The sequence below is a fragment of the Marmota marmota genome, unplaced genomic scaffold (genome assembly GCF_001458135.2).
Source record: "Marmota marmota marmota unplaced genomic scaffold, marMar, whole genome shotgun sequence".
Classification (NCBI taxonomy): domain Eukaryota; kingdom Metazoa; phylum Chordata; class Mammalia; order Rodentia; family Sciuridae; genus Marmota; species Marmota marmota.
This window is the reverse complement of record NW_025999842.1, coordinates 54,388,986-54,411,889: the sequence shown is the minus strand read 5'-3', so window position 1 is coordinate 54,411,889 and position 22,904 is coordinate 54,388,986. Positions and strand designations below refer to the sequence as shown.

Genomic DNA, 22,904 nt, shown 5'->3' with positions numbered 1-22,904 from the left:
TAAGATGTATTCATTGCTGGATATTAATAATTGAAGAATTGGCCATTGACCTAGAATTTATTTCTAAAGTGTTGATTAAAGAGGTCTGCACCTGGGCTTCTGACCGCCTCATATCAGGCAGGCACAAAATGTTAAGCTTTTTATGTTGGAGCACATTCATGGGTGAGAATGTCAAGGATATGTATGTAGTAGATCTCAAATACATATCAACTTGCAAAACAGTAGGGCTATTTATGAAATAGTTATTATCCTACACAATAGTGTTTAGCACTTATTGGGCATTTGTGTTGTTGGTTGAGCTTTCATTTTATCTTACAATCACCCTTTGAGGTAAATAAAAGTTTATTTTTCTTTTACAGAGCAGACAGACTGGCAGACTAGGATGCTCATAGCATCCAAGTTCCACTCAACAATTGAGTAGCCAAGTGTTGTCCAGGCTCCCCATTCCTGGGAAGAGGAAAAACTTGGGCTGTGATCTTTGCATTTCTGGCTGAGGCCAAAGGCCTTCGCTTTGACATAGCAGAGCTTTCACCATCCATGAACATGGTTGGTCCTGTATGTTTATGACATAGTGTTGCAAGGTATATTAGTACCTATTTTAGTTTTATTTCATCCTTATGATAGAAGTGATTTCTGTGGGGGGATGGTTTGGGGATTGAACTAGAAGCAACTGAGTCTTGGTGGTGCATTTGTGAGATTACCATAGTGTGTGACAGAATGATAGACCCTTAAGCTGAAGTCACATACACAGATTCCATTTCTACAGCATATTGAATGTCTTTTATTCCTCTATGAACACTTTTCCATGACATGGGCATGGTGATTCCTAGGCTTATACCATTACAGACTTCTCAAGTCTAAAAGCCACAATCCAATAAGATCTCAAAAAATGACTGTTTTTCTTTTCAATGCTCCTTTAAAATAATATTTCTAGTAGGGAGGGTGCATGGGGGCAGGAAAGATAGTGGAATGAGATGGACATCATTACCCTAGGTGCATGTTTGACTGCACATATGGTGTGACGCTACATCATGTACAGCCAGAGAAATGAAGTTTTGCAGCAAGTATGTACAATGAATCAAAATGCATTCTGCTGTTATATATACCCAAATGAAATTAATGAAAAATGATATTTCTATTATTCAGAGAGATGATTTTTCAAGAACAAATAGTAATACTCCAGCTTTTTAAAAATGAATGAGCCACAATATCTTCTGATAAATATAAAAAGAATATGGTAAAAATCTTTTTCTTTAAAAAATGGGGGCAAGAGGAACAATGGTATATATTTCTGCAAATTTGTTTTCTAGGCACATAGAGATAATCACTATTAACCACTTGCTATCTTCTAAACTTGGAACAGTTCTTTTCTATTCACAGTTATAAAATGTAATAGTTATTTTGGCAGAATTCTGTTAGACATGCTTTTTACATAAGTTATTTTGGTAAATTTATTTAGTAAAGGAAATTGTTTCACATATCAATTTTTAATGCATTTGAGTCTTTATTCTACAACACAAGCAACATAAATACAATATCTTTTAAAATATTTTCTCTTTAGAATTTTCATTTTTCACCTCAGATAAAATGTACACAAAATACACTTGCAGGCTTGCTTACAGAGACCTGGTAAACAATGAAAAGATATCAAATGACATAGGTATAGCAACATATAAATGAGGTTGGTTCTCAAGTTTTTAAAAATGTAAATGTGATCAAAATGACTAAATAAAAAAGCAAAACAAACTACTTCTTTGACAAGGCCTTTGGAGTGAACAAAAATCTTCAAGGCTCCTGGTGAGTGGGGTTGCAAGGATAAATTTTGCATTTTACAGGTAAAATGGCATACTGACTCAAATCATTATGGCTATACCAAGCTTCATTTACTTATAATTTGTAGTGAAAATAAGTTGATTCTTTGGTATAATGCAAGAAGGGATAAAAGGACCCACACTACCCACTGGCTTTATCAAATGATAGATGGGAGTAGGGTAACTGTTTATAATGTAATTTATTTAAATTGATTCCTCTTAGAAAAGCATCTTGATAGTAGTCTTTTGGCATGATTAGGGCAATAAACATTTTGTTTTTAACTCCCCCCCACCCACCCCCCAAAAAACCCAATACAAACCAAGAAACAAAAATAACCTTTCTCTATAGGCACCTCCTCCTGCCCCATCATGCCATACCTGGGTATTCTGCCATGTGGTTTCAACCAAAGTGAAACCCAAAATATCGAAAGCACTCATCTTTGTTCAGCTTTGCCTACTTAGTGGGAAAACAAACCAATTATTTATTTATTTAAAGATAAGCACTTCCAACACATTAAAATTAAAGAACCGCAGAGGGAGCCATAGCAAGCAGCTTGTGCATCATCATGAGGTAGCCATGGATGATCACTGGTGGCTTGTAGTTATCAGGGGCTTACGCCTCCTTAAACTTAAAACCTAGTATTTTATATTCTAGTTCAATAGACTGGCTTTCAGATTCTACTCTTCTGTTTTTGGCACCAGTTGATAAAATAGTTTGAATATAAATTATTTCTAGAGATTGATTTTAAATTAAAATTAAAATTGGTTGTTAAAATAATGCATAAATAAAAGGGAAATAAACTCTCCAATTATTTCCATCCACAGAGGCAATACCTGATCTTATTAACACCGATATGGTTTTTGATCTCATTAATTCTATACCTACAATTACTACTTTCTATTCATACAGTCATCTAAGTTAAATTATGTCAGGGTATTTATTAAGCAGAAGTCTTTAGAGGAACTTTATTGGATTGGTAAGAATTATATGTAATCAATATAGTTTATAAGTGAGTGGTGATTTTAAGGTCCTTAATTTTTTCTTCTTGAATCATTCACTCTGCTCCTTACTTTTTAATGGAAAAATAATTTCTAAAGCTCATTAATTGAAGAAAGAGTTAAAAGGTAAACTAAGGCCCCATCTATATTTGAGCTAACATAATTTCATTGTATTTCGAAAGTACATTGATTCACTTTTGCATTTTCCCAGAATTTGAAAGGTAAGATAATGAACAACATCTCCATGATGCAGGTCACGCGCACAAGCACATATTTACTGAAAAGTCACAACAGGCGCATCTACTGCTCAAAAGGGAGTTGGTTCATTTTGCAAATTTCCATGAAGCCATTTGGTAGACTCTTTACAGATATATACAAAATTAAAATACTAATTTACAGCAGACAGTTAAGTGAAAGATGAAGGCACAGCAAGTAGTGCCATGTCTTTTTGAAACACTGATGTTCCAATGACAAATGCAAGATGTAAAACAACTGGCAAGGCAGTAATTACTCAGAAACCTCTGTAAGCCAGGAGCCAAAGTTGGAATGGAGCCAACATGGAAACATCTCATTAAAACCACACAGGAAGAAATGCAAACACTACATCCTTAAACCACTTTCAGTACAAGTCAAAGGGTCAACATGAAACAAACAATCATTCATAAAATCAGTGTTTCTAAATACAAAGACGAGAAGCTTAGACGTATCACTGTTCCATAGAACTTATACATTCATTGTCTTCTAGCATGTAAAAAACCAATGGTTGGTATAAGAAAACTGGAAACTGGGGAGACTGAACAGGAATGTTGCAGGTAATCCAACCCAGAGTTGTCTGCCCAAGGGTAAGTTCAGGTTTTCTCTAGTGCTTGATAAGTCAGGCTGATCTTAAAGTTAGGAGTTGGATATTTTTCATGGCAGTGATTCTCCAAGAGTGGTCTCCAGAGAAGCAGCATTGGCCTCACCTAGGAACTTGTTAGGAATATTCATTTCCAGATTGACTGAATCAGAAACTCTTAGGTGTGGGCCCAGCAATGTGTATTTCATCAACACCTCCCCACCCCACCACCCCACCACCCCATGATTCTTATGTGCTAAAGTTTGAGAACCACTGTTCTTAAGACATAAGAAACTAGAAAAGCATGGATTAAGCTGCCAGGACAGGAATTAACAGGACAAATAATTCTCTTGGTTGAAAAGGAAGGAAGGACCATAACTGGATGAACCTTCCAGCAGTTGAGTGTACTTCTGTCACCAAGATGGTCGGTCAGTCCTTCCTCCCTGGAACCCCTGTGTGGTGTTTTACAAAGAGAGAGAAGGTTTCATGGGGTGCCAGTGGTATAGTAATGTTTTTTCTCCAATCAATAAATGGTGCCACTGTTAATAAGGAAGTGGGAATGTTCTTTTGTCTGTCTTCCCTAAAGCAGTATTTTTGTGGTTTTGGAAATAAAAATGGTATTACATTCCAAAGTCTTATTACTTCTACATCAAATACAAACACTTCGATTCAGCTAGAGGAAGGGAATCTGTCAACAAATAAACAAATGTAAGTTTTCTAGATTGTTCTACCAGTGAATAAAGAGAACATTTTTTTTTTTGAGAAGGCATAATTATAGATCAAGTTCTTTACCAACTTCATAAATCTTTCCCAATATCAAGCTCATATTTAAAAGAAAAAGGTACTCAAAAAAGCTCTTTTGCTTCTCTAAGGCCACACCAGATCTCGCTGGGATCACTGAAGTAGTACCCAAACACGTTTACGTTTTCTCCTCGGCTTACTGCAGGACCCTGTGGTTTTTGCCTGCTTCCTTGTCTGTAGAGCAAGTACAATATTGAGGTCATATGGCACATGGTTGCTATGAATACTATCCTGATGCCCTCAGTACCTAGATATTTAAATAATATTATTTCCAGTTGCTTCTTCAGAGAGTGTACATTTTAAAAAACGGTTGCTTGCATATTCCCAAACTTTGATGACTTACAAATTTAGCACTTCCCAGAGAAGCAAGTAGAGAGGCACTGCTGGCTACAGGGCACTTTATTCTTAGTTGGTTAAATGATATTTAAAAGGTTTATGAATTATGCATGCCATTCCAGACATAGCCTGCCATGGTTTTCCTGCATTAATAGCTGGCCATGAATAGTGTTTCATCATTTCTAACTTAGTGGGTTTTCTAACACTAAGTGTTTTGCTTTAAGATTAAAGTTTAGATTTCGATTTTCCTTATTTTCAAACGCTGATATGTTTGAAATGTATATGATCTTCTATACAGAAACACAATTTAAAAAATCTTACTTAAAAATATCTCCATAACATCCTAGACAGGGCTGGGATCTCAAGCAAATATTCTCGGTTGAACTGCTTAGTTCCTTGAGATTATCTCTTTCCCACTAGAGTTTCCTCCAGACACTTAGAGCATGGTGCTGGGGGAAGCCTTTGAGTTCGGCAATACTTCTTTTGAAGTCAACTTTGCATTTCACTTGTAGGGAAAATTTATGAACCTCTCAAGGTCTGTGTTATCTGAAAAAATGAGAAAAACAATACCTATTTTATAAGGCTACTGTAAAAACTAAATATGATAAGGTGAAGGTTTATATTCACAGTGACACTTAGTCACTTCCTCTCTGATGTTTGTTACCTCCTGCTATTATCAGTTCTAAACAAAGGTCTTCATCTTGTTCAGTTTGATGGGACTGACACTGATGGAGTTTCCCTCCTGGGAAAGAAAGAGTGCCTACATAAGCACAGCTATGGTGTATTTGGGGAGACTCTCCATGGACTGTATAAGCCTTCTGAAACCAAGAACAAGAAGCCTAGTGACATTGTACCAGCATATCTCAAATCAGAGGTACTAATACATTCTACTGTCATGTATAACTAAAAAAAAAAAAAAAATCACCGGTGCTTTTGAATGAACATTTCGTCATGTTCGATTTAAAATAATTTAAGCTATTAAATTATTTAGTAGATAGATAGTATCTGCCTGGGTCCTTATTGATTGGTCATTAAAGAGCCTAAAAATTGAAAAAGACTTTCCATTTCAGTATCTATGAAGCATGTGCGAGGCCCAGGGCTTGATCCCCAGCACTGCAGCAAAAAACCAAGACCTGTGTTCATAGAGCTAGGCAAGGGTCTATGAACAATTTATTAGCTGCCCATTACCAAAACAGCTGGGAGAACTCTGGCAAAGAGTGGGAGTATTTGGCTGGGCTGTCAATCAGTGATTCTCTCATAGTTGGCGTTTTCCAAATGCCTGTTTCATGTGGCACACTTTACCAAACTATAAGGAGAGAGAAGTCTCGGCCTCAAGTAATACATTTTGGCAGTAAATACAGGTAACTAGAAGCAATGTATTAAGTCTTATTCTGCTTAGATCTGTACATACAATGCTAACGCCCATATTTAACTTCAGAAGGCTGCCTTGACCTTAATCTTGATCTTACAGCTGCCTAAAAAGTGACTGTGGGAGCGAGTGAAGGAAGAGAGGGGTCAATGTGGGAATGGAGACACCAGGAAAGGTGTGAGGGTCCGACTGGCCTGGGAGAGGCCATTGTGTACCATGTGTTCCTAATTCCCTCTCATTCTTCTCCATCTCCTCAAGTCCTACTCAAAGGGACTTCTTTGCATCAGACAATGTCCTCCTCGAAAACTGCACCGTGCCCTGAAGTATTGCTGCTGGGACTTCACACTTTTCTGCTGGTTGAAATCTGACGTGGTTTATGTAGTGCTGGAGCTCACAGTACATTAGGCATGGAGGCGGGCTTATGAGCAACATGGGACTTGGTATGGGGTATCAACAAGACGATGGGAAGGACCAAAAACCTCTTACAAAACTGTTGATAAAGAACTGGGTATACTTTCTCGTCTTTTAATTCTTAGGGCCCATAATCAGGTTGGTACAGAACAGCATTTAGACTCAGTATCGGGGAAACTTATTTTCATGAACTAGACTTTGATCTCGTAATAGAAATCTGTGGGAGTATGAATTCTGATTTCAAACATACTTCTGTCACATGAGACACTGGCCTCCTTTGAATTTTTGTTTTAATTTTTTAAGCCCGGGGAGCTGTATCACTGAGTTGTATCCCCTGTCCTTTTTATTTTTTGAGACAGGGTCTTGCTAAATTGCTGAGCTGGCCTCCAACTTGTGATCCTTCTGCTTCAGCCTATCAAGTAGCTGGGATTACAGGTGTGTGCCACCGTGCTTGGATAAATTTTTATACTTTATGAAAAGTTGCTATGTATAAACATTTTGTAAGCGCTCTAATTTTATATTCTGCTTTACTGAAACTTTTCCCCCCAGTAAATTGCAGAGTACTCATAAGCTCATAAAGGAGAACTGAACCCTAAAGGAGTCACAAAAACAGAAACAAAACAACCATGGTGAACTGTTTTTTGTTTAGGAGGGGAGTCTTACCCAACTTTCAATTCCACTTACCAAGTATAAAAATTAAAAGTTATGGATAGAACACAGCTCTTTGCTCTCCTTGTAATTTAATGCCTATTAAATAGCAATACTAGTCGATCTGTTCCTAAACTTGAATTGTTGGTTAATGAGTAAAAATTGAAGGCAAAGAATGTTTTGTGGAACTAGAAGATTCGGTGATTATTTCTAGATAGCATACTGGATAATGAAAATTCTTTTTGATCACTTAAATAAGTTGGAGAACCTTGCTTTGCTCTTAACGTTGTAGATAACTACATAATTCTCAAGAAGGGCAAAACTTATGAATACCATCACTGGATAAAGTTCAATCCATTTAAAATGTGTACTTCAATACTGAAGAATTGATACATGAATACATTTTTAGACACTGGGAAAAAGTCATGTATGTGGTAACTAATTCTGTTGTCTAGAATGTATATAAGTGGGCTTGATTGAAAAGGTTCAATCATTATAATGTAAGACATATAAAATAGAGTAAGGGTTGGGGTGTGACTCAGTGGTAGAATGTGTGCTTAGCATGAGAAAGGTCCTGGGCTTAATCCCCAGCACAAGGGGTGGGGGAGGTGCAGAGAAAAAAATCATAATGAGGGTTTCACATTCATTTTATAATACTTAGGAAAAGAATTATCCACTTAAAAATTGATATGAATAACAAGACTTTAAATCTACTTGCTAGAGAAAATTTAAATAGAAAAAAAAATTATCTTCTAAACTTCATAACATCCCCTTCCAATTTCGTTTTATTTTCTTCTGAGGTTACAGTTTGTATAACTGAACCCATGATTTCATGATTGTTGTCATTTTAAGATTGAAAATGATTTCGTCATAATCCCCTTTCCCACCCCTGCCGGCTATCTCCCTACTTCATACTTCCTGCCCCTTTCCCTGAGAAATCTGCTCACTGAATGGAGGACTCTGAGTTCCTTTCCTCCAAAGGTATTGATATAAAATGAGTTGCATCTTAGTATACTGTTCTCTTAAAAACCAAGTATTGTACCTTGCATTCAGATAATTGTGGGGTGTAGAAATGTCTGTGCAACAAAAGACTAAGGCACCATTTTTTTTTTTCTTTCCTTTCCTGCCTTGGGAGCAAAAGCAAAGACTAATGGGACAGGCAGGGTAGCTGGTCAGTCTTATGTCTCTTGACAATAAATGCATTGGCTAATACCACTGGGTGCTTCGTGTTAGAGGCTGCCAATCCACAGACTTCAAGCCCTGCTCGGAAAGTTTTCTTCCTTTAGAAATAGAGAAAGGCACAATAGTACCTTACATGGGGAAGTTGGTGAATATTAACCTGAAAATCTTAACCACTTGGTAATAATGTTGAAATGTTCTGGAATATTTTACAGCAGAAGTCATCTCTCTCTTGATTATGACATTGAAAAATACATTGTGTATAGCTGTTTTCTTCCCAGCCAAACCCTCAGTCATAGTACAGATTTTCTTCCAATTACTAATGTCTGGTACTAGATATCTGAGGGTTTATACGTCAGCTTGACTTACCAGCAGATATTTTCTTAGGAATTGTATTTATTTTAAAAATGATGGATCTAAGGAGTGGCCCTTGAAAAAGACCCATTTGGGGACAAAATCGCAAGCACAAACTCTCGGAAATAACCTAAGGTTTAGAAATGTATTGAGGAATGTAGACTCTTCTGTAATAATGTGCAAAATCAGAGGATCACTGTGTCACTTGGATACCACCAAATTATCCAGAATAGTCCAGATTAGGGAGTGGTTGGAAAGGCTTTTTTCTTTTTTTACATTAGGGAACATTGTTCTTTGAGACCTAGTTTAAGTGTGGCAAATGCTATCAGCTGGATTGGCACGCCGACTGTGAACCTCTCTGATATTTATGTCCTTGGGGATGGAATTTGAGTCTTCTACACAATGATGTCATAGACCCGGCCCACTCTGCCCAGCCATTCCCTCACAGCTTGACGAACTCTGATGTCAGTCACGTGACAGGTCAGCTGGCTGATGCACGGGAACACTGCTGGCTGGAGAGCAGTGAAGGTCTGGTCTGGAAGGATCTGTATCTGATTGAGAACTGTTAGCACCATATTGGTCCATGCCTAAGAGAAAGGATTGAAGAGAATTATTGGCTGTCTTAAAGTTTCATTTGACATGTGGTTATGCTCTGTCAATCTATAGATGGGTTTCATCAGGATTTAGCTATAATAAAGTAGTCACTAATAATTTAATGTACCTATAATAAATTGTGGTTTTTAACTACACATCTGAAGGAAAAAGCAGAAACTCATACTATTAAGAAAATTTTGGGCTGGGGATATAGCTCAGTTGGTAGAGTGCTTGCCTCACATGCACAAGGCCCTGTGTACACCACACACACACACACACACACACACACAAATTATTTTCAGTTTTTACAAACTTCTAAAATCTTAGTTTTTCTTTTAATCTAAGGAATAAATAAATACCTTGCCTTCTCATAATGAAATTTCTATAGGTCATATGATATTTTTAATCAGCAGTCTTGTGTAACAACATGACTTGGGATAGTTCTGCCTTGGTTTAAGATAACTTTTAAAATTAAGCAAAATCCCAAATATGAAAACTCTATTAAGATATGATTTGCCAAGAAAGGCATCTGCTCAAGAACATACATCTCAGTGTAACTGGATACTTTAAAATCTCTTTTCTTGGCCAGGTGTGGGGACACATGACCAGATTAAGGGGGCTGAGGCAGGAGGATCTCAAGTTTGAGCCTCAGCAACTTAGTGAGACCCTGTCTCAAAATTAAAGGTCTGGGGATGAAACTCACTGGTAGAGCACCCTGGGTTCAATTCCCAGTATTGAACAAACAAAAACCAGGATGATTTTTTCAAAGTCCCCTGAAGAATGAGAATTGTGTGTGTATACACACACACATACATATTAGTTGTAAATAGATCTTTTATTTTATTTATTTATTTATATGCAGTGCTGAGGACCGAACCCAGGGTCTCAAACATGCCAGGCAAGTGCTCTACCACAACCCCAGCCCTAAGAATGAGATTTTTTTTATGTGCTTAGGAAGGATGGAACACTGGAAATGAAAACAGGTCATTGGTATATAATAAGATCTACTTTGCTTTTTAAAAAATTTTACATAATGCCTTAGCACTAAAGAAATTCTAGTTCTATCTTCAAATGACAAAGGACTCAATGCCACTTAAAGTCCATCAGTTTTATAAGCTTTAGCTTCATCTTATTTATGCAAGTCTGTTGCTAATTCTCAATAATGTGTGTTACAACATGGAAAAACAGTTTCTGAAATTATCTGAGAATAAAATTTCCGTATCACACTGATGTATTGATACTGGCAGATTCTCCATCTTAGTCTCTCCTGGTCGTCTCACTTTGAGGCAAATGGGTTTATATCTCCTATGGTTTCTATCAAATCTCACCCTGTGTGCATGCCCTCCAAGGGGGACCCATCTGGTGTTTGAAGCTCAGCCCCCTCCCACACCCTCTGCCTGGGGGATTGTACCTGGATCTGTGCTTCTGCATCTCTCACGGAGACACTCAGTGAGCTCCCAGTGGAGCCCGAACGAGGCCTTTTCTCCTGTCGCAGCAGCTCCGGGCCAGCACTGAAGGAATGGCGCATTTGCCCTTGGTCCATCAGGTGCTGGGGGCGCTGCAGCAGCGGGGAGTCTTGGCCCCTGGGACCCAGTGGCTCCCCCTTCTTGTCCACCTTGACCTCCTTGGGGAAGGGGGGCAGGTTGTGCTGCTGCTTCCTCTTTTTGTACTCGGTCATCAGCTTCGAGATGGTTTTGTCGGCCGCCATGGTGTAGATCTTGTTCCCCGCGTTCTCCCACCACTCCTTCTTGCGGCCGGGATCCTTCTTCTCCACCTTGGGGCTGGGCGGCAGCATCAGCACGTCCCCACTGGCCCCCCGCAGGCTCAGAGTGTCGCCCAGGTGTTCCCGCGACTGGCTTCGGTCATCCTCGGAAGGCGTGTCTTTCCCCGAGAACCCGCCCGTCGAGGGCGTGGAGGACTCGGACTGGAAGGAGGGCAGGATGAAGAAGGGGTCGCTCCTGCAGACCGGAGCCTCCTCCATGCTGCTCTCCAGGTCCAGGTGCATCTGGATGTAGTTATTGCACAGCTCCATGCATAGCTTGTGCAGCCGCTTGACCAGCCACACCCAGTCGGCGTTGCTGACCGGCTGGACGCTGAGCGAGGGCATCCGCGCCCGCCACTGCCTCTTCTCCTTGCCCCTCGGGGGGCTGACCTGGGCGGTCTCCTCAAAGATGTCTTCGTCTTCAGATGAACACTGCTGGGAAGAATCTGTGCTTCTCTCGTCGTCCTCAAACAGGACCTTCTTCACTTGCTCGGCAGTGATGGTTTCCTGATTGGTGAGAACAGCGCAAACCAGGGCGTGGAAATAGATGTTGAAGCTCATGGCAGACTGGCGGTAGAGGTTGGCCGCGCCCCCGATGCCGGACACTTTCTTCAGCAGGCACTTGAGCCCCGGGCTGGTGTCAAACTCCCGCGCTGTCCTGTAGGAGTCCAGCAGCAGGTCGAATATGACCGCCAGGTTCTGCATGGAGATGTATCTGAGGAAGCCGGCCAGCTTGGTGTCTGGCGCTTGGACCGTCTTCTCCTCTCCTGGAGAGGGCCCTTTGACGAACTCTTCTAACAGGATATCGTACAGATTCTGGAGTAACACTTGATGCGACAGCAAGCTCACTACAATTTCCCTGAAAGAAACGCTTCAAATGAAAATAAGGGGCAGATTAGCGCCTTCTTGGTTATTTCAAGGCAATGTAGACATTACCAGTTTCAGAATGACATCTGTAAATTTACCAACCAAACTATCTGTGTTCCAATGCCTTCCTTAAAAAAGGGCAAACTTCTATTATAATCCTAACTAGTGGGATTTTAATGTTAACTAGTGGAATTCCCAACACTTCTTAAAATCCAGGAGCTCTAGAATATAAGTTATGATACTGAACTAACAAGTCTTAGGAAACAACAACATTTTTCTAAAAAATTTTAAAAGTGGGTACAATTATAGGACATGACAGTTTCTTTCATAGTAATAGAATTCAAAATATCTTGGTTTGATGTTTTATCTTTTTTTTTTTTTGGAAATCTGATTGAAGTTTGGCTTTAATACCCAGACCAGTTTTATCAAACTTCCATGTCTCCAGCATATGAAGAGAAGAGAGTCAAATGCTGAAAAGTTTTAATGCTATTGATATTATTGGGCAAACATTAGGAAATAGTGATGTGATTTCTTCATGGGCCCTGAGTGGCCATCTGGTTTCCCTGAGGTGCCTACCTGGTTGAAGAACAGGTACAGGTTGAGGAATAGTTGCCATACAGCTTTAGATGTGGGTGCTTAAATGCTTGCTGATTTAGCCCCTTTTGATTGATTGAAATTGTTTTCTTAGTGCAAGAATCAATCCCAGATATCACATTTATCAAATACTTTAGTTCACCAATGTGGTTTTGGGTTTGTGGTTTCCTGTTCTTTTCATTGCTTGTAGAATTTTGTGAAAATAGTTTATGCTTTTATGTTGCCAACTAATTCCCATAACAGGATAATTATAAAATTATAACAACTCATATTAACAATATTGATTTAAAAGGTCCAACCATTATGTTAATAACTTTTTACTTTATTCTGTCTAATTATGCCCTTAAATTTAAAGATTATTTTTTATAAGTAGCAGACAGTATTTTACCTAGCAGAAAATAAAAATCCTTGAATAAATCTAAATGAGCTATAAAGGTCTGACATTCAAAAGCAGTAACTTTTTAACCTAAATACTGACTTTGACTTTTAGGCAGCTGTCACTGAGGAAAAGACATTAATCTCAACAAAGATGGAATAAGCTGTTAAAGGGCTGTCATTCAAAACCAGTAACTTTTTAAAATAAACCACTTAAGTTTTGTGGTAAAATACATATAGCATAACATTACTATTTTAACTATTTTAGGTGTACAACTCAGTGGTGTTAAGTATATTCACAGTGTTACACAACCACCACCATTTCTAGAACTTTTTCATTATCCCAAATAGAAACTATGTTCCCATTACAAAAAGACGTATCATTCTCTCCTCCCTCCAGCTCCTACTTAAGAAACTTCTGGCAGGTTACTTAAGGTTTAGGAAACCTGAATATGCATTCTTCTGAAATCCTTCAGGAACCACACAAGTCTATTCACTAGTCTTCTGTTCCCATCCTGAGAATGTCTTATTCATCATCCTGAGAAACTGTCTGGTAAGAGCAGCACCCAGTAGGTCTCTATAACCAACTGAAAAACAAGAACAGATCTGTCTGGGGCAAGACTGCCTGGAGGAAATGTCCTCCTTGAGAAATGGCTCTGACACCTGAGCCCCACCTTCCCTGGAAGCGGGCTCCCCAAACAAGGAAGTTCAACTGCAGGGGTGAGTTTGATCAGTCTTCTGAAGGAATAAAACCCTCAGCCCACTAGGATGTTTCCTATTCCCTCCCTGAGAAATGGAAAGCCTATTCTGACAAACACCCAAAGAGAGGGCTGATGCAAATTCAAGTATCTTTAAATTGCAGTATCTTTAAAAAATGTTTTTTAAATTGTAGTTAGACACAATATGTTTATTTTTACTTATTTATATGTGGTGCGAGGATTAAACCCAGGGCCGCACACATGCTAGCACTTTACCACTGAGCCACAACCCCAGCCCAAATTGCAGTATCTTTATCAACCAAGATCTTTGATGCTTTAATTGCTAACTGTGCATATAGAAAAGACAGAAAATCCCCTTTATTTTAGGTTTGGCTAAATGATAAAACAAATAAGAGAAAAAGAAGCGGATAATTAAGGGATCAACATTTTAGACACGTATGAAAAAAGAGAAATATCTATGAATATGCAACTTGTATTTATCTATGCTGATAGGAGATAAGGATCTCAAACAAAATCAAATAATTTTCCAATTTCTTGTACCCAAGATATTTTTTTTTTGGGGGGGGGTACTAAGATCGAACCTAGAAGTGCTTTGCCACTGAGCTATGTCCCCAGCTCTTTTTTCTTTTTTCAATTTGTGAAAGGTCTTACCAACTTGCTGAGGCTGGCTTTGAACTTGTGATCCTCCTGCCTCAGCCTCTTGTGCTGCTGGGATTACAGACAGCCATGCATGTGTCTGGCATACCCAAGAATTTCAACGTATTTTCCAATTTTTGTTGTACCCAAATCTTTGAACCATCTTCTCAGTATTCTTTTAAGAAGATTGCATACCTGCTTATGATGTGAAGTGCAAAGTAAAGCCAACCCCACAACTGGATAATCGAAAGTTGATTGCATAACAAATGGTTCACTGAAAACATGCTAATGTCAGTTTCAGAGAAACAGATCCACAGTAAAAGAACTTCTTAAAACTCTAAGATTATGTGAATTGTGTAATGCTTGGGCTATCGATGTCAAAGCTCTTTTATTTTTATTTTTTTTTAACTGAAATAGCTCTTTATTTAAATGCTATAATCTGGTTCTAGGTAATTTATTTTTCCTATGGGTTATTTTTTTGGTACTGGGGACAGAACTCAGGGGCACTCAACCACTCCTGAGCCATATCCCCAGCCCTGTTTCATATTTATTTAGAGACAGGGTCTCACTGAGTTGCTTAGAGTCTCACTTTTTCTGAGGCTGGCTTTGAACTCGAGATCTTCCTTCATTAGCCTCTAGAGCTGCTGGGATAATAGGCATGCACTACTGTGCCCAGCCCCATGGGTGATTTTGACATGGATGCAATTGATATAACAACTTTTCTTGGTCTCACTCATCTTCCACTGTATCTTTTTTAAATATAAAAGCCAAATCCAAGAATATAGTTTGGCTGAGTTCTCTAGTGGGATTGGCTAAGGAATTTAATATGGTTTTCCTGTTATACTTAACTACAATGAGTATGAATAGATTTATGAAACCATGTTGATATATTTTACAATCCCCAAATTCTAAGAATCTTTTAAGCCAATGACATAATAATGTTACTTTTTCTATGTTTTATTTATAATTTGAACTCAGCCCGTTACTATTCCTTTGTTGTTTTTCCTACTTTTACTTCAACAATCTTTCAGGAAGAATAATTGGCTGCATTGGAACCAGAAATATATATTTAAAAAAAGGACAAGAGGAGAAAAAGAATAAAAATTGCAAACGGATTGATGTTTAAAATGTGAAAGGATTACACAATTTTTGGTATATAACCCACACAAAAATGACACTTAAAAACTAGTGGCTGGCAGTTAAGGGAGGCAGAGACTGGAACTGGGAAAGAATAGAGGGTATTTGGAAAGTTCTATTTCTGAAGTTGGGTGGCAGGTACATAGTTATTCTAGTTTTTATTTATGCTTCAAAACTTTTGAATATTCCATGTATCCTTTTGTACGTATCAAGCATTTGACTAAATCTAACCAACTATTGAACAAATTACCCAGAGTCTATGAGTGATATCTGTCTAAGCTTAGGTTGCTGTAACTAAATACCATTGATTGGCTATCTAATCAACAAATTGATTTTTCACAGTTCTGGAAGTCGGAGAGTAGGGTGCTGGCCTGGTTCAATTCTGGGGAGGCTCTCTGGAGCTTGCAGAAAGCTGACTTCTTGCTGTTTCCTCGTGTGGCAGCAAGGGAGTTCTCATGTCTGTTTTAATGGTACTAATCCCATTCATGAGGACCACCCTCATGACCTAATTTCTGCCCAGAGGTCCCACCTCCTAATACCATCACATTGGTGGCTAGGGTGTAAACTCTAGGGATGTGGAGGGTTGTAAGCATTCAGCACCAACTTTCTCTCCCACAATGGCAAAGGACCCAGCCAGACCTGGTTTTGATGCTAGCTTTATACTTTGAAGTTTGTGAGTCCTTGGGTAAGTGACTCAGCCTCTCTGAATGTGTCTTGTGAGTAAAATGCTAGTGAAAATATCGGTCCCTCATATTTTACAGTTAGTGCTCAAATGCCTACCACTAGATGGTCAGAAGTTCATCTCCAACTCTTTTAGGCAGGGTGATAGTATTTTAAATGGGCATGTTTCTTTTGGCTTCCTGACAGTGGTATTACCCATGGAGAATTTTATGTATTTCTCACTGAAACAATCTGAACAATGCCTCAAATTACAATAATTGTTGTCTGGGCTGGCCTTGACCTCCTGGGTGCAAATATTGCCTCAGCCTCCTTAGTGGCTGGGACCACAGGTGCAAGCCACGGTGCCTGGCCAATAATTGTTTTATGAAAGATTATAACATGTAGTTGGTTGTGTCCACTCTAAATTCATATGTTGAAGTCCTAACCCCTAGTACTTCAGAATGTGGCTGTATTTGGAGAAAGGTTCTTTAAGAGGGTAATGAAGTCCAAATGAGGTCATTAGGGTGGGTACTAACTCCATATGACTATGGTCTCCATGAGAGGAGGAAATTTGGATACAGAAACATAGATAGGATTTGTGAGGGGACACAGAAGATGGCCATCTGTAAGCCAAAATGAGAGAAGGAGTTCTGCCAACACCTTGATCTCTAACTTAGAGACCTGTGAGAGAACACTGCCATTTGTCACCTACCCTATGTTACTTGGTTGTGGCAACTTGAACAATGAAATGGGAGCTTTGGTTACAAGGCTAACCATATTTAAGAAAACCTGAAGGACTTCACATTTTCAGTATTCTTGGACAAAGCTTGGATTAGCAACAACTGGCATCAATGAACTTCCTTGGGCACAGGTGCCCTTTGCATTTAAGGTTAGCTGCTTACCTTTTCTTGGTGTGGCCGTTTGGCTTCTCGTCAGGAGGCAGCTCAATGATGAGCTGGCAAGACTGGGCATGATCGAAGTTGTTGGGAGTCTTGGGTGAGCACTGAGTGTCCAACATAAATACCTGCAAGGGTATACAGGGACACAGTTCAGGACCCAACATCCTGTATCTGACCCCACCAGGGACTAGCTGGGTAGACCTGGTGAGTTGTTTGTTTTCTACCTAGTTTCTCTATTATAAAATGAGGATAATGGTTTCCCATTTAGTACATATGTTTAATTAAACAAATTTATGTGTATTATACATGCAAAGCATTAGAGTAAATAATGGACAATGGCTGTTGTTGATGCTAACGATGCTACCACTTGTATCATCTGACAGTAGAGGATATTCCAAATAGCCAGCACTGACATTTAATATTAAAAGTAAATAAAAAGGGACTATATTTATAAAGGATTATCTCTGAATTTGACATCTGTTTGGTATCATTTTATATCCAGTGCAGGAATAATTAATTAGGACTTATGTCAGGATTACTGATGTGGCTAAGCCTACTCCATTACACAGTGACAGAAGGAACTAAAAAATGTCAGCGCTCTGATCCAAATGATTTCGTTTCTCCTGACTTAAATTACCATTGGAAGTAGTTAACTATTTTTAAGGAAACCACTTCTTTCCAAGTATTGTAAGAATTGCCAGATTATTGAATATTGGGTTATTTTAAGAGTGAATATAAAAGGAAGGTTTGGATTAAGGAAGGAAGAACGAACTCTAGGTGCCTAAATTGCTTCTCTGTTCTTCTTTACTAACAATTTATTTCAGAAGATGCCACTGACATTTTCATATTCCTGCAGTATGGCTGCAAAGACCACTGTATGTATGCACATGTGACAATTAGCCAAGTGTCACAGCTTCCTGTTCAGGCCTGCAAACTCTTTGGAGGACCCCTCTTGGTTTGAGCCAGTCTTCTTTCCACGCCATCCACAGTTGCCATACTGCTGGAAGTACCTCTTTGTAACAGTTTTACTATTTCTTCTCTCAGACTGACTGAGGATGCTTCAGAGGGACTAGTTCTCTCCCTTCAGAACCAGCAGAATCATCAGGTCCTAGGATGTTATGAAGGTGCTCAGCAGAAGGTGTGAGAGGCTGATGGAAGAAGACTCTTGTCCCACTATCTGAGTGTTGCTGGGGAAAGCTCTTCAGAAGCCAGGCCTGCCAGGAAACTTCTCAACTGACCTTGTGGAGGTAACTGAGTTCCTTCCATTGATAATCAGGGGATCCGAGATTGTCTGTGTGCTGGGGGAAATTTTTTATTAAGAATCCAAGCAGATCTAGTAGAGAAATGGAGCTTTCTGAATATAGCATCCAAGTCTTTCTTCAAATGTAATTCAAATGTGACAGTTCCTATACATGTGTAAAACTTTCACATTTTACACATATATAGTCAAAATAGCTGCATGTTATGAACACAGTTCAAACTTGTGTTGGGCTAGTCAGTTGTTGGGAATTAATCCATTTCACTTCTTTTACTCTCGTGAACAGCATTGTCAAGAATATATGTGAACTTACGGACAGCACTTAGTTGTACTGCTGAGTTTCTTAGAGGGAGATTTCTATGTTGTGTAATGCCATGAGGCCTTCTGTGATTCAGTAATTCATGGATTCAACAAACATATCCTAAGCACCTCCTCTTTGCTTTGCTCTAGGATCACCAAAGGCAAATGTCTAGGATATATTCTCTGTTCCTCTGGAGCTCACAACTAACATTTGCAACTTTTAAGGGAAAAGCCATTGATATGCAATGATTCTTGTATGGGGGGATATATTTTCCTGACCAGTTACATTGAATTCAAATTTTAAGCCACTTTTAAATGTTAAGATCTGTGTTCTGCACAGGAGATTTAAAAAAAGTCAAATAAATCTGCTATCATTAGGCACTCATAGTTTAGCAGTAACAATAGTTAAGCAAACACTTATAAGTAGCCTAAGCAGGTTTTTTATTCATAAAGAGGTCAGGCTGCAGGAAGGCCTCTGTTTGAGCTGGGTACTTGATGGTGCATCAAGCGAGGGAAGGTGGAGAGGGGGTGATGCAGGTACCTAGGCTAATGTCATTCCTGGGAAGAGTGGTGCTGACCAGAGGTCAGGGCCAGGATGTATATGGTCCTAAGGGAATGAAAGGCAGTTTGGTGATTTGAGACCTTCAGGAAGGAATCCTGGCATACACGTGAAGCTTCTGAGGCCCTGAGAGCCAAAGCCCAGCCCTTACCTGTTGGGCCATGGCTCGGATACGCCAGTACTCGGCCTCGGCACTGGGGGAGGAGGAGGGGGCTGCCACCCGCACCTGGCAGCCTTCCCCGCTGAAGCTCTCAGTGCCACTGTGGAAGCAGCCAAGCAGGTCCTAGGGAGAAAGAGCATCTGTTTACTGGGTGTTTCCTGGTTCTCAATGCCAGGCCCAGCCTGGGATCTGATGTGGCCCTGTGCTTGGTGGGCTGTGGAAGAGACCACTTGGGTGCTTTCCTTCAAACAGCTTACCTTCACTGGCTTGAGGGTGGCGGAGAAGGCGTCTTGCAAGGCACAGCAAGCCAGCCGCCACATCTCCTCAGTGAACACTGGGCCCGCTGTCACCAGGACATACCTGCCAAAAGAAACAAGGAAAAAAGTCTTGAATCCATTCATCCTGTTACCACAAAATTTAGGGCCTTATGTGAAGGGCTTCCTGTTTCCAATCACTCTTGCTGTCCCTCCACCTGCCATTCCACTCTCAAAATACTATTTCCTAAACCACTTTAATACAGAATTATCAACAGATCCCCATTACAAACAGGCCAGAGTTTCGGCTTAGGCTCATATGCAGGACTGTATGTATTCTGCATTTATTTTTTTCTTTCTAGGACATTTCTACCACTCTTCTACATTCATAGGAAACAAACCCCTTATTGTCACTTATCATGCTTATCTCTATGCATCTGTTTACTTTACTCTCCTGCTCAGGATGTTCCCACCTCTGGAAACCTTACTTGGTTTGGAGGATCTGACCAAGTGTCACTACCCACCAAAATTATTCCTGCTTATCCTTCTCCCTACACCTCCTACCCTGCCTTGGCATTCGATTATTCCATATGATCATCCTTTGTCATATGACCATCTCTTTCATGTCATTTTGAATACACATTGAGTTCCCTGATGGTAGGAATCTTGACTTAGGTTACTTCCTGTGCACCAGAGTACCTTGTAAGGATGCCTGATACAACAGATATTTGAAAACTTATTAGTACTTGCTCAGTTTTACTTAGAAAAATCAATCCCCAAAGTGGATTGCTACTACAAAAGATAAATTCCTTGGATTTCGTAATGAAACCTACAACTTTGTGGGGAGCCAGGGAAGCTTTGTCTCACCTAATGCAAGAACAGCCCACTCTGGAGATGGTTTCTGTAGGCTTGGCCACACACGCCACCAGCAACTCAAAGAGGTCTTTTAGCATGGTGTTGATCATGCTCTCGTACCTGATGTCTATAGGAAGAAGAAAATCTAAGATTTGTACAACTCCAGTATAAAGGGATACATTGAAATAGCTAGCAAGAGAGGAGAGTCTGATAGAGACACATACATATGTGGGGAAAAGAACACCCCCTAACAAAATTCTTCTCTTGGATTGTTACCCAGTTTCAGCTTGTTTCATCCATATGGTTCATGTTTATGTGTTGATCTAAACTTTCAAAGTTAACTATATAATAATTCATATGCTTAAATGGAACAGAAAATATGAGATAGCCTGAATATTGATTAAAAATTTAAACTTAAATGGACAATTAGAATTCACCTTCCTTACTGCTGACAGCCAAATTAAATTGAACTAAATGTCCTAGTCCTACCACTTCTTGGCTCTGTCTGCATACTATTCTCAGATGAGAGGATATAAGAATCCTGGAAATCACATTCAAATGCTCAATTCAAGGAATACATCTACTTTTTTTCCCCTTGAGGTCCTTATGATGCCATAGGAGGAATTTGCAGTAGAATCCTCCAGGTCCTGTGCCATGCTAAACAATGCTCTGGTCAAGAACGTTGACCCCTAGGGACACAGTTGCCATCTCATGTGGAAAAACCTACTTGTTTTCTTTCCCCATTACTTTTCTTATCTATACTTTGAAATTCTCCTTCAGGGTCAAGTTCTCCTTAGTATATCTTCCCAGCAAGCAGACTCTCTCTCGCCCTCCCCCCCTCCTGTATATATCTATCTCTCCCTCCCTCTCTCTTCTTCTTCCTCTATCTCTGTTAGCAGCCATGTTTCTTCTCCCAAACCTCCAGATATTTTTGTGACAGGTCATGAACAAGACTCTACATTTCACAACTGTGGTTCCAAACTAATATATTTCTCCTGCCTCTGCTAACTTCGACATGCTCTTCATCCCACACTTCCACATTTTGGTGGTGGGGGGGTGGTACTAGGGATTGAACCCAGGAGTGCTTAACCACTGAGCAACAGCCCTGTATACTTTTTGAGACAAGATCTTGCTGAGACTGGCCTTGAACTTACAGTTTTCCAGCCTCAGCCTTCCCAGTTGCTGAGATTACAGGCATTATGCCCAGCTCCATATCTTTTTCAAAGTGCCAGATAGTAAGAAACTTCTATCTCTAAACTGTCAATGTCTTGTCCATAATTAAAGCCTTTTCTGAAGGGCTATTTCCTTCATTTAATATTCCTGGATGAAGCAGGATACACCCTCCTCACTCCCAGCTACAGCAATATTTCTTCCTTCTTTCTTTTCTTTTTCTTTGTAGTATATTATGTACTTGGAGTTAGGCTAGAGCTGTTATTGGGTGTTTTATTTTCAATTACACATATATTTATTCTGTTGGAGGATGATATACTCTTAGAAGGCTGGCATTGACCATGTAATTCTATTTTAATTATTCCCAGGACAAAAGTATTTGTGCTAGGTATCCACTAAGCACTTTTGGACAATGATGCTGCCTGCTAAAGCAATGCCCAGAATGACCTGCTGTGGTGCCATTACTACCTGAGTGTAGAAAGCTTTGAATGTGCTCCACCACCAGCTCGCAGGACAGACCAATGGCGTGCTTGAAGTTCGCAGAGGCCACGTCCCAGTAGGAATGGTCTTTATGGCTACGACGGAGCCATAGGGACATCACGGGAAGAAGAAGGTGAACAACTGCATAGATTCCAAACCCCGGTCCTGAAAAAGAAAGGTCAGGATCAGAAATGAAACTTGAAAGGTCTCTCCATTATCTGAGAAGGTACAGGGGAAAAGAATTACCATTAGTATTCCTTAGTCAATGTAACTTTTCTTCTTTTATTTCTGCATGACTATAGTTATGAGTTTATTCATATATTACTTAATATAAAAATTTCAAATATCAATGATGCTAAAATATTTAATCAAATCCTAGTCCCTGGGTCCTTAGATGTAAACACTTAGATATGTATATGCATGTAAGAAAACACCCTTAAAATATATATGCATTTTTATGTAGAATATAAAGAAATATTGAGTTTTATTTATTTCTTTTCATAGGGTGTCCCTGAACTTCTGGGCTCAAGCCATCCTCCTGCTTCAGCCTCCCAAGTAGCTGGAACTACAGGTGTTAACCACCATGCTGCTTTGAAGTTTTTAAAGATACTTTTACATAAAGGAGAAAAATGTAAACCTTGATCTTCATATTTGATATGCAAATTGAGATATTCCTTATTTTTAGAGCCACATATAGTATTCCCATTGTATATATATGAAACGGTTTACTTTTTCATTCCTTTACTGATGGACGTTTAAGATGTTTCTAACATTTTGCTTTTATAGATAATGCTATAAGTACAATTTTTGTGCTTCCTTATAGAATTACTAAAATTCTGACTTTAAAAGCGAGATACCTTTTTTATATGAAAATTATGATAA

The 22,904-nt window shown here is 39.4% G+C and overlaps 1 protein-coding gene across 4 annotated transcripts in view; it reads right to left on the bottom strand.

Annotated features, from left to right (window-relative positions):
- Positions 1–1,480: 1,480 nt before the first annotated feature.
- Arfgef3 (ARFGEF family member 3) overlaps positions 1,481–22,904 on the bottom strand; it is a 167,730-nt gene continuing 146,306 nt past the window's right edge. For all 4 annotated transcript variants that reach the window (XM_048798842.1, XM_015501659.2, XM_048798849.1 and 1 more), the window contains 7 exons: positions 22,011–22,187; positions 20,385–20,499; positions 19,521–19,623; positions 19,255–19,386; positions 16,990–17,111; positions 10,749–11,970; positions 1,481–9,330 (listed from right to left, as the gene is read on the bottom strand). In XM_048798842.1, coding sequence (XP_048654799.1) covers positions 9,139–9,330; positions 10,749–11,970; positions 16,990–17,111; positions 19,255–19,386; positions 19,521–19,623; positions 20,385–20,499; positions 22,011–22,187 — 2,063 coding nt within the window. In that variant the 3' untranslated portion in view covers positions 1,481–9,138. The remainder of the gene's footprint in view (positions 9,331–10,748; positions 11,971–16,989; positions 17,112–19,254; positions 19,387–19,520; positions 19,624–20,384; positions 20,500–22,010; positions 22,188–22,904) is intronic.